The sequence below is a fragment of the Pteronotus mesoamericanus genome, unplaced genomic scaffold (assembly GCF_021234165.1).
Source record: "Pteronotus mesoamericanus isolate MK-2021 breed Mesoamerican mustached bat unplaced genomic scaffold, CSHL_Meso_final contig_182, whole genome shotgun sequence".
NCBI lineage: Eukaryota > Metazoa > Chordata > Mammalia > Chiroptera > Mormoopidae > Pteronotus > Pteronotus mesoamericanus.
This window is the reverse complement of record NW_026555078.1, coordinates 12,963,425-12,976,662: the sequence shown is the minus strand read 5'-3', so window position 1 is coordinate 12,976,662 and position 13,238 is coordinate 12,963,425. Positions and strand designations below refer to the sequence as shown.

General features: G+C 34.8%; 1 protein-coding gene across 1 annotated transcript in view; it reads right to left on the bottom strand.

The window, feature by feature from the left end:
- CEP128 (centrosomal protein 128) overlaps positions 1-13,238 on the bottom strand; it is a 336,595-nt gene that overhangs the window by 271,311 nt on the left and 52,046 nt on the right. The window contains exon 9 of the mRNA XM_054567190.1: positions 13,001-13,117. Within this exon, the coding sequence (XP_054423165.1) occupies positions 13,001-13,117 (117 nt within the window). The remainder of the gene's footprint in view (positions 1-13,000; positions 13,118-13,238) is intronic.

The following is a 13,238-nucleotide window of genomic DNA, read 5'->3' as shown; positions in this document are numbered from 1 at the left end:
AATGTTGTGAATCAAAAGTATAGTGAATCCGAAATTAAATAAGCATTTCAGCCATAGACTGGTAAAGTACTTCTCACAAAAGCAATAAGCAATGGGGTAGAATCACATTCATAAAAGAATTGCCTAAAATTATTTGAAAACCCAAAGACTCAGTAAAAGTATGACCCCTTCCACCAAAATTTTCCCAAAAGGCCAAAAAGGGGTAACTCTCTCTCCCTGAGCTACTCTAGACCTATGCAAAGCTGAAATAACACCTTACCGAATTACCAATATGTTTTATTGTTCAGTTACAGTTGTCCCAATTTCCCCCCTCCCCGGATGCTCTCCCCTGCCCCTCCCCTCCTCCCTCAGTCAGTCCCACCCTGTTGTCCATTACCATGGGTCCTTTATACACGCTCCTCGACTAGACCCTTTATTTCCTCAACTCAACTGGGAGCCTCCAAAGGCCAAGACAGTATTTTAAGTATCATTAAATCCCTAGTCCCCAGCATAGTACCTGGCACATAGTAGATAAATGAGTATTAGCCAAGTGGTATTTTACTATATATATTACTGACTACATAGCATGTAGCATTTATTCATTCATTCCTTCAAGAAACACCTATTGGGACCTTATCCCAGACCAGTCGCTGCTCTAGGTGCTGGAGACACAGCAATGAGTGAAACAGACTAAGTACCTGCCTTCATAAAGCCAGCTGATGACAGGTAATGAAAAGTGTTATTAAGAAAAAAACAGCAGCGTATAAGCGGCTCAGGAGTGAAGAAGGGGTCCTTTATCTAGGACAGTTTTCAAGCCCTTTTAGACGTAGAGCTCTGAATCAGAGGCCATAAGCAATGCGACTGCTTTCAGAATTGATCATTCCTGGGCCTGGGAGAGGAACATGCGAATGTCCAGAAGCAGGAGGGTACCTGACATGTCTATGAAAAAGCAACAAGGCCATGTGGTTGGCCTAGAGTGGGCAAGAGGAAAAACAATAAAAAAGCTGGGGTATGTAGGGACCACATCGGAGGGGCCTGGTAGGCTGGAGACTTTTGATTTCATTCTGAATGTGAGAAAAGAAGAAGAGGAGAAGAAGGAAGAGGAGGAGGGGGAGAGGGAGGAAGCAGAGAATGGGATGAGAACATTTAAGGGTTTTGAAGAAAGATGTAGCATTATCTGATCCTGTGGGAAAAGTCTGTAAGGAAGTAAGAATAAAAACAAGGAGGCTAGTGTTACTAGCCCAGATAGGAGACATTAATGGCAAGATCATAGATGAGAACAATAGTGGTAGAGGCTAAGAGTAGTCACCAATTCAGAAAATATTTTTAAAATAGAGCTGACAGAGTTTAATGGTAGACTGGATGTGAAATATGGGAGAAATGGAGAAGTCAAGGACATAAAGGAAACATGAACATTTCAAAACAAAATTATCTTATCAAGATGAGTATCCATCTTTTTAAGAATAAATCATAGGAGCTACTTATTGGGATGAACCACACACATGTGTGCACACACACATAACATTTAGCTCTTCCTGTACTAGTTTACAGGGGAGAAGGAGAAAGAGCAGGAAATGGAGCTCCAGTGACCAAGTCTGCCCAGGCATAGTGGCTTTGAATCCACAGCATCAGCATCACTCTTGTTCCCATCCAAGACTGAGACTGGCTAGCAATGCTGCAGGATCTCAATCTCAGAAAATAAACATGAGACTATATAGCATTTTCTCACTCCCTCATAAGGCCCAATAAATAACTGTGTGATAAAGTTATAGCTGTAATTTGACCATAATATGGGAAAAGATGTTAGAAAAACCTAAGAAGTTTATCATGCCTTGAGAAATAATTAATGACACAGATTCAGTATTTAAATTTTTAAAAGATCCAGTGTACAGAATAGAAATGTAAATTAACTAGAAATGCAATGAGTCATATTAGAGCTTTTCTATCAAACAAAGAAAAACAAAGGAACAAAATGAGTCAAAGGAGGAATACGCAGCATTAGGAACATCAGTGGAAAATGATTATAACTGGGGTGGGTGGACAGCAGGGCACAAAGGCAGTGATTATTAAGGAGAAGAAAATGATAATTAGGAGGAAGGCTTGGATCTATATATGATAAAAATTTAAAGAGAGTATCTTTGGGATACTTGTTTATAGCTTAGAATTATAAAGCATGGAAAAGGGCATGGGATATGATTCCAGTGAAATAAATTCTCATATCAAATTATAGACTCTAATTGTTTTATTATATGATAAAGAGGGAGGGAGGGAGGCAGAAAGGGAAGAAGGAACCAGAGCCCTGAGTAGGAAACATGAAAGAAACTAACAAAAAAGGGATAGAAATGACAGTTTTACTGCTAAATATAGCAGATGTCTTAATATGTAATACTCAGTGCTTCATAATTTATTTTTCAACAGTGGAAAGCAACACTGTTTCAAACTTAAAATTTCAAATAACTATAATTAAATAATTAGGCTTTTTTCAGTGGCAATGTTTGTGCCAAGTACACTTTCAGGAATCCCTAAGAGTTGAGGTATATATATATATATATATATATAAATTATAAAGAATCATTTTTCAACAAAGCTCCGCAACTTGAATAAAACATGCCTGCTGGGTCACAACTGATGGCTCCACACTGACGACTAGTGGTCAAAAGCCTGTAGTGATTCCCTATGAAGTATCCTAAGATTTTTACCATCTAAATTTGAAACAGGTCATGGAAACTATGCGAAAAACCTAAGTTAAAAGACTTTTTTTTTACTAAAGTCATATCTGCAGTCTTTTGTAAAGTCTTTTCTGTTCATTATTTGCAGCATCTTCAACCAAAGTCAATCAGCATGTGCTCCATAAAGTCAGTTTATTGACAGACACATGGCTCAATGAACATTCTTTACGAAATCCATAATTAATGTTTCAAAGAGTCTTACTTTTAAAATTCATGTATCTAAGCTATTCTATTCTATTTTTTTCTAACTTTGTCTATTAGACACTAAAAGAAGTTCAGCTATCTTAAACAGTAAACTACTATATCAAAGTACTCCTTTTATAAAGCTGAAACATTTAAAATTTAATGGTGATTGTCCCAATTCTTGAAGAATGTTTGTGGGATTTTGGTTAAATCATTTAAATTACTACCTCTTCAACTCCAGAGAAGTTAAAATTGGTTACCTTCACTTCCCTTTCTACAAGAATAAGAACAGAATAAAGTAGAATAATAAAACAATGTGTACAAACCTTTGAGAGAAGATTTTTTTTCACCAAAACTTTTATATGCAGCTAAATGGGCATTCACATGTGAAAGTAACATTCATTCCTTCAACAACTATTCCCAGGACATCTACTAAGTGATCCACAAGGCACTATATGCCCCAGAAAAAGGCGTGATGAACCAAGTTCCTTCCAGTGGAGTTTGTATTGCAGTGAGGAAGACATACAATAAAATAAGTAAACAAACATCAATTACAGGTAAGTGTCATAAAAAAGATTAATGTGATATGAAAGAAAGCAGAGGGGCAGAATGGGGCTACTTTAGAAAAGGGGGGGCAAGGAATTTCTCTCTGAAAAGGTGGCAATTAAGGCTGAAGGATGAGAAGGGACAAGTTATGCCAAGAATCAAGGAAAATGTCCCATAAGATACTGAGAGGAAATCACTGTGGCTAGAGCACAGATTTCTTAGAATAATTTGTAGTTAAAAATGTAACATTGAAATTTTAGAATAGCCTTCTAAAGAATGGAAATAAAATATAGATTCAAAGCCAGGAGTAAATATAAAAATAAATATATTAACACATTTCAATTCACTATTACACAAGAAAAAAAAAGGAAGGGAAAACACAAATTAAAAGATGAGATCTTAAAAAAATAAAATGATAAAAACATTTCCAAATGTATCAATAATGATACGTGTAAAGTCACTAACCCAGCAATTAAAAACAATTCATCAGAGGAGATTTTGAGTCCGGCTAAAAGATATTTATAAGAAACAAGCAAAATTGAAAATACAGAGGAAAGATTAAAATAAAAAGGAAAAATCATATGCCATGAAAACAGCAATTCAAAGAATGCTAATATCCAAGCACGAAATAATAATTTAAAAACTAATTGTCCAATAAGTAATTATATCCATGAAACCACAGTCACAAAATAAATAAAGCAAAACTGACAAAAGTCACAGGAATAAATTGACAATCCTTATCATAATGGGAGGCTTTAGACTGATGTATTTAATAAGAATACAGAAGAACAGAACAAAATTAACAAAAATCATGCACTGAATTTGCATGCTTGTGCTATATATGTGTGTCAGACATACATAAAACTTTGTATCCAAAAGAACAGAACATATATTTAAATTTTTTACTCAGAGAATATTTACAAAGAATTATGATCGTACTAGGTCAAAATGAAAGTTTCAATAAATTTCAAAGGAATTCAATTTACAATAAAAATAGAGTTTAAAAATAAGTAAACACAAATACTTGAAAATTCTAAAAGGCACCCTAAATAAGTCTTGAGTTATAGGAAATCATGAGATAAATCATTAAAAAAAAATGAGAAATAAACTACCATAAAAGAATAGTATATAAATATATGGGTAATATGATAAAATTACAGTGTTAAGTTTAAAAAAACAGAAAAATCAATCTTCTAGCTTGCAAGTCTAAAAAGAGTAATCCTAAAAATTTTTTAAAGGGGTAAAAAAGTAATAAAGTTAAAAGCAGAAGTTGATGAAGAAATATACAAAAATATTAAAAACAAATACTAATAAAATAATCATGTCTAACAAGACATTTTAAAAAGGGGAAAAGAATAACTAAATAACACTAAAGGAAAAGACTATAGCTTCAGAAAAAAGACTGAAAATAGTAAAGCAGGGCTATGATTGCTTCTTTAAAATCATTTCAAAACATAAAATGGATAATGTACAGAATCATGAATAATTGTCAAACTAGATTAAAAAATAAGAGGCTATTAAACCAAAAAAGATTGAATAAACTGAAAATGTCTCAGCCACCATAAAGATGACAGGTACAAATGGTTTTATGGGTGAGTTTTAACAAATATTCATGTAACAGACAATTCCTCTCTTAGAGCCAGAGAATAGAAAAAGAAGTAATCTACCTGAACCATTTTATGAAATTAATGTAACCTTGCTTACAAAAGCAAAAAGAACAGTGCAAAGGAAATTATGAAATAATTTCAATCATGAGTATAAATATAAAAAATCCTGTAGAAGACACTAGCAAATTAATTCAGCAGTGCATAAAAAAATACATCTAACTAAATATTAGGTAGGTCAAAAAGTTCATTTGGCTTTTTCCATATGATGGTTCTAGTAGTGCTTAGTTGTCTTTAACTTCATTCAAAATAGTTTTGTTAGATTGTAAAGGCTGTCATACTAGCATGCATTTTTTTAAAAAGTTTCAAAATTGTGAATTTTTGTGCAGCCATTTTAATACTGAAGATGGAAAAAGATATGCAACATTTTCAGCACATTATGCTTTATTATTTCAAGAGAGGTAGAAACACACCTACAACACAAGAAAAGATTTGTGCAGTATATGGAGAAGGTGTTATATCTGATCAAACGTGTCAAAAATGGTTTGCTAGCTTTCTTGGTACTATTGACATTTGGGCCAAATAATTCTTTGCTGCTGTCTTATGCACTGAAAGATGTTTAGCAGCACCCCTGGCCTCTACCCACTAGAAGCCAATCACGGAAGATAGCCAACTTACTGAAAATATCCAAATTAATAAAGTTATTGGTGAAAATGAAAAATGTATCCTTTATTTTACAGAAAAAAAAAAAAGGACTTTCTGGCCAGCCCAGTAAGTTCTCAGGAATGCAAGGAGAGCTCAACATCTCTTAGTAAGAGTCCACCACATTTAAATATCAGGAGAGAAAGCAGCAAGAATATTTGATACATCTCACGACACATTCATGATTTTTTAAAAGAAAAGGAAAAACCCTCTCTTGGCAACCAAGGAATAAAGAGCAATGTTTTTGATTTGATTAAAAAAAAATAGCACTCAAAACCAATAGCACTTAAAAGCATCACCATAAATACAGAAATGAAGCAAAGATTCATGCTACATATCTTGCTTTTTATTCAACACTACACTTGAGTTTCTAGTCAGTACAATAAAACAACAATAAAAAGAATTATAAAGAGATTAAATTTCTTTTAATTCCAAATGATACGATTATCTACACAGTAGATTAATATGTCAGCAAAGCTACTAACAAATCATAATAATTAATTAGAACATTGAGCAAAGTTGTATACAAGAGTCACATGTAAAACCAATTACACTCCTATATACTACAAATAACTAATTAGAGATGCACATCTCTAAAAAAAAATAGAAAGAAAATATTCCATTCACAAAAGAGAAAAACCATAAGGTAACTAGGAATATATCCAGCTAAAGAAGTACAAGACCTTTATACAATTATAAAACACTATTGAAAAAATCAGAAAATACATTCTCTTCAAATTAATCAATATTTAGTATAATTACAATTAGAATGCCAGTAAGATTTTTCATGAAATACAACAGGAGATTTTCATTATCGCTCACCAAAATGTAATAAAAGCTGTAATAATTGAGACAAAACGATAACACTTCATAAATAGACTAACAGATCAATAGCGAAGCATATAGAGCCAGACAGATATCACAGGAAACGAGATACGTAATAGAAGTGGTGTTTGAATCAGAGGGAAAAGAACAAACTATTCAAAAATGATGCTGAGGTAACTGATATGTCATACAAAAAAAACTTATATTCTTTCCTCCTAGCATTAAAAAATAAAATTCCTGGGGAGAAGCACAAATAGCCCAGTATTTTAAAATGAGCAGATAACCAGATGGTCTATATAGGCACAAATGCAAACCACTACAAATATGAGAAAAGATGCTCAAATTCACCAACAGGGAATGCAATTGAGTTAACACTTTATACTCATCATCCCAGCAAAAATAAAAATAATTACAGTGACTACTACTGGTAGAAATGGTGGTGGAAAAGCCATTCTCAATCATTTTGCCAACAGAAATGTGAAGAGTTAGAACCTTTGGAAAAATAACCGGGTAACCTCTATTATAATAAAAGATTTATCCGTGGTAATAGAGGACTAAGAAGGAACAATTATCAGCTAGTTGGAGAAATTTTCAGAAAGTATTGGTCAGAGAAGAAAACACAATGCATAAATATATATATAAATTTTTTTTTACGATATACATATAGTGATCCTATGTTATTAAAATAAAGCATACCAAGAAAATCCCTATATATGCAAAGGTGTATGTAGTCTATATACTCATATATCTGTCCAGGATAATTAAAAGCACAAAGGAAAACATAAAGGGGTATATCTCAGGCTATTTACTCTGGTTTCTTCTTTTTCTGGCAGGGCGGGGGGGACGGTGTTTGATGATGGGACGGCAAAGGCGGTGAAGCAGGAGAAAAATGAGCCAAGTAAAGAATAAGGTTACACTAAAAAAGAGAATGTTTGTATGATCATTTGTGACATGATGACATTAAGTTAATTTAAATTATGTGTGAATAAATACTTTTTATAATAAATATTTAATGAAAATGTTAAGAGTTATGTGAAAAAACCAAACCTTGGATCAAAACAATGCATTAATATGGTTACTACTCAATATATTAAGCAAATATTTATTAAGTGCAAATTATGTTAAATGCTCAAAACAAGTACAATTAAAAGAGGCAACATATCAAGAAATGGTAATTAACAGTAATAATCTAGGACGAAAAACTTCATATAATAATTACTTTCAAGAAACTGGACAGTAAGGAGAAAAAGAGCCACTTTTTATGCAATCAAAGGAGAAAAACTGTAAATAGAATTAGAGTTTATTAAAAAAACAAAAAGTGCTGCTCAAAATAAGGCGCACGTTTATCCTACACACACAGCATCACCCATGAAGAACCAACACCAGAGCAAAAGTTTTCAAGCTTTCCCTTGTTGCACACGTTTGTCTTCAGAGTAATACCTGTGTGGTTGTCCCGTTGTGATCGTGCCTTCTGTGCCTTGGCAGTCAGGGCCCTGTGTGTGTCACCCTGCCTGTGCTACCCTCTACCTGCTACACACCTGGCCACCTGCGCCTGATAAACGACTGAATTCTACAGCCCATTCCCCAGGAATGGGAAAATAAGAGGCGTCCTGTGAGCTTTCCTTGTGCTTTCCACAGAACTTCTACTGTATTTTTAAACTCTCATTTACTTGTAAATTTCACATGTCTTTTCTCAAAGCCCAAGAAAGCTTTTGGGATGGTCAGAGTGAGGATAATTTAACAGGCATTTATATAAAATGTATCGAATAATATCACTGGGGAAAGGGAGGCTTTTGCTACAAAATACCAGTAAATATGTGAAACTGTGGGGGACAACTACCAAAAAAAGGGCATTGACTATGGGAACAAGAAGGAGTGTCAAGTGAATGTCCAAGCGGAAGCTTTCCAGTTCATCCCTGGAAAGGCAAGTGAAGTGGGGTTCAAAATCTATGTCTGCGTATCAGGTAGGGTAATCACCAAAAGACATGCAGGAGCAGTTAACAGTGACCACCTTAGAACATTTGTCAGACTACATTTTCCTCTGATCTGACACCGAAGTCTCAAGGGAGATGCTAACGCTATTGAGAGGACATCAGGAAAACACCCTTGACTTCCTTAGAAACTTTTCACTTAATGAATCCAAACTAAATACAGCAATAAATAGTACCCAAGGTTTTTCTTATACAAAGTGTCCATTTTACCCAGTGTCTCTGGAACCACAGTTACATTTCTGAGAAGGAATGAAAAGCTACTTCCTTATTAGGTTTTTCATCATTTGCACAGATGCCACAAGATAAAGGAAAATATTCCGGGGGGGGGGGGGGGGAAGCCAGTATCAATTTCTTTAACCTTTCTGCATATGTCCTTATTTTATTGATGAAGCTTACATAATCTAGTTTTCCAGATTGAAAAACCACGGTGCTGAGCTCTCACCCTACACTTAATTCCTCACCTAATCTCCACCATCTTCCATTAAGACTCCATGCCTCGCCTGCCTCATAGACTTCCCCACGATGCACTTTTAAACTTTAAGGCATCTCCATTCCCCCTAAGTCATAGGCACTATTCCTGGTGAGGGAACTGGCATGTTAATAGGCTATCACATGCTCTGAAAAGCATACAAATATACACCTAGCTTTATCTCCTGTTTTTCATTTTAAGTAATTCAACTGAAGATGAAGAAATAACATTCAATATACAAGAAACAGCTAATAAAAACCCAATCTGAAATTTCCAAAACGCCACAGTCAAGAGTTAGAAATTTTGTCTAGGATTCTACGTGAATTTTGGACCTGCATGTGCTTTGACTTGGCATTACAGTCGAAATACCTCTTTTGTGACCCTAATAACCACCATCCCTCACACTCCACTATATTTAACTAATCCAGGTTACCTTACTATTCCATATCTGATCAAAGGCGTCTGCATTATGATAAACATAAGATAATGTGAAACACTTTATTATTTGTACAATGGTTTAACGGGAAGATTGATGATGGTTACGGGCTTCTACTTGAATTTGATTAGTACAAGTTTAGAACACTAGACCACCACTTAAAACTGAAAGACATACGAAAAGAATATTATTGCAGAACTGCAACATTCATCTCTCTAAAGAGACCTCTGCTGAGGTCCCCAAACCCCGCGGTTTCACCCGTGATACAGGAGGCCCGCAGGCCAGCGAAGATCCGTACAGAACTGCGGAAGGCCGACATCCGTGTGACAGCAGCAGCCATGAGAACCTTAAATGAAGCGCGTTCCAGAGCGCGCAGAGCCCTTTCGCTCAGACCGACAGAAAAGAAGTAAAAATAAATAACAGAAAAGAGTCAACAATTCCTTAAAAACTCTAAGCTAGAAAAGGAGAGTAGCTTTCCCTCAACTGATTTCCAATCATCAATAGCGTTTTTTAATTAAGTGGGAAAAGATAAAGCTCTCAGGACTTCATTAGGTTTTAGCCAAATGCACAGATCGCCTCCCTGTAATATGACATTATACCTAGAAATCTCTGAAATCCTGGAATTTTTAAGGAACATGCCTAATCTCCTAACTACTTTTAAATGTCGTAATTTTCACTAACATTTAATTATATATTTTAGGGAGACAGAATGACTAAAAATGCAGGCATACTTTCTCACCTACAGATTCAATTTCTTTCCAGAGCCAGAAACAAAATACACCGATTACTATTCTCAAACTGTATAGGTATTTCCATAAGTGTTTTTTAATATTGAAAAGAAAGCCAAGTGTTTTCTCTTCTTAAACATGACCTTTCCAGAAAAGTCTTGGCCACTTAACTTGGGAGTAGGGAAGTGCATCAGCCTAAATACTTTCCAGTTTCCACTGCACTATTTAATCCAGAACCACCTTTTAAAAGCATATAGGTCACTGCTTATATTAAAGTGACAAAATATGAAATTAAACATTTCTTATCAATAGTGATCCTCTATTGTATTGTCAGAGATGGAATTTCAAATCACAGCTCAAGCTTTTAGTCAAACTGACAATTACAATGCAAATATTCAGGTTCTGGTTTCTCAAAGGGGGTGGGAAGCAATCTTCCTCTACCTCTTTCTTTGTAATTTTGTGCTTTTGCAAAGAGAAGAAAATAGTATGGAAAATTTCTCTAATTTTCTCTTGCAAAAGAGAACAATTGTCTCTTCAGTTACTATTATTATGCTCACCAGATGCAATTTGCTCTGAGAACAAATGTATAAAAATCAAGGTTAAAAAAAAAAAAGCTACCCACATGCTGTATCTAATTATTCAACAAAGTATCCTCTTCAAAGTAATTACCAACTAAAACGGGTATGCCTCTTTTGTGAAATGAAGGAAAATGGAATTTTAGAAAACAAAAGCAGATTTTTCTATCAGCTTACATTATAATTTCAGCATTGCAATCTTTGTTCCTAATTTTCAATCAGCACTGTATTTACTTTAAATTTTTTTTTAATTTGTTGATTAATAAGGGATAATAATCTTAAGCATAAATGAGTGGATTTCACTTTTGAGAAAAAGCATTTGGGAAAAGAAAAAAATTCCTCCTGTTTTTAATCTTTCTGTTTTCTTGTTTCTAATTGTGTAACTTACATATATACCTAAGAAGCATTTTAAGGGAATTTTGAAAAATGTACTTTCTATAATAATAATAAAACATAAATGCTGGCCCTGGCTGGGTAGCTCAGTTGGTTAAAGTGTCATCCCAATACGCCAAGGTTGTGGATCCAATCCCTGGTCAGGGCACATACCAGAAGCAATCAGTGAATGCACAAATAAGCGGAAGAACAAATCGATGATACTCTCGCTTTCTCTCTCAAATCAATAAACAAAAATTTTAAGGAAACATAACCAATGTAATAAAATGAGAATTCATAAATGTATACCAATAAAAATGAATGAATAAAGGAAGAAAACGGCAAAATGCTTCCTTACAGTAGGATTACGACTAATATATGTAAAATGATTTTTTTAAAACATCACCACTTAGCCTCCCTTACAGAAATAAGTATTTCACACAAAAATCAACAATAGATGCTAAAATTCATGGGTATAATAAGAAATAGGTTATTTCCAAGTCTCAAAGAGTCTCCCCATAAAATAAATAATTAAGAATATGTCACAGTAATGTTACAGTGGAAAAATTGGGCGGACGACACCTCAGCCAAAGGTTCAGTTTTCATCAGTGTTGGGACAAACAGACACTACGTGCGTCCTAACACGATATCCTGGGAAGGGCTCAACACCAATACTCTGGGTTTCCTTCCAAAAGGCCATGACTTGAGTCTAGCTGTGAAGAAACATCAACAAACCCAAAATGAAAGACATTCTACAAAGTAACTGGCAAGTACTCTACAAAGTGTCAAGGTATGAATGACAAAGAAAGACTGAAAAATTGTTCCAGATTAAAGGAGACTAGGAGCCATAACAGCCAAATGCTGTATATGACCCTGTACTGGACCAGAAAAAGACATTAGTGCCAAAATTTGAATAAACCGATAGACTAAATCATAGTATTGATCCAATGTTAATTTCCTGCAATTAAGGAAGAGAACATGCATATCGTATTACTTAAGTGTAAAAATATTTACATCATGTGTGTGCAACCACCTTAAAAAAAAGTGTCTGTATGTGAATACGTATACAAAAATAAGTGATAAAGTAAGTTAGTCTAGTAAAATCTGAATACTGGGGGACTCTAGGGCTAAGATACACAGAAATTCTTTGTCCTAATTTTTCAACTTCTTCATAAACCTGAAATTTAAAAATGAAAAGCATATCTAAAAAGTGACCTCTGTTTTTAATTGGTTTGACGATAGTCTAGTCCAAGAGCTGACAAATTTGTTCTATAACAGACCAGTCCATATTTTAGGCTTTGTAGGCCATACAGTCCCTTCCACAACTACTCAATTCTGCCACTGCATCACAAAAGCACCCCTGGACAAATGGGAAATGAATGGGAATGGCTGTGTTCCAATAAAATTTTATTTACAAAAATAGGCAATGGGGCAGATTTAGTCCATTTGGCCATAGTTTGCTGACCCCTGACATGTCAAAATTAACCCGAGTAATTATACTTCCAGTAACATTTTTTGAGCACATTCCATACTATGTTAAGTGCTCAATGGACATTAACTCATTTACCATCATACCAAGCTGATCAGGTTAAAACTATGTTTATTTCCATTTTCCACTGAGGAAATGGGCCTAGAAGAGTTAGGAAACTTGCCTGTGGTCACAGAGTCAGCAAGCAGTAGACTCTGGGTTTGACCGGGAGAGGTTTGTGTTCACCCTCTCAACTATAACCAATATGCTGCATTTCTCATGTGGGCTGAATACTGTCACATGCAGCAACTAAAGAACTCTTACCATTTTAACAATGGCTAAACAAATATCCAAACTCAAGATTAACAGTCTGAGAAGGTATTTTTCACAAACCTCTTGTAGCTGCAAAGAAATGAGTCCCAGCTGATCCTGACGTCTTTCCACCAGCTCTCTTTCCGTGCGCATCTCTCTTTCCAGTTCCTGAAGCCGCCGCTCCACCCGATCTGAAACCTTAACACAAACAAACAAAAATAGAGACATTATAGAGCTGTTAGAGGGAAAAAGGCTAAACTGAAGAGCTATTTTATGCCAGATTCGCTAATGCCTAAATCATTTAACAGTAGCTTGTTTG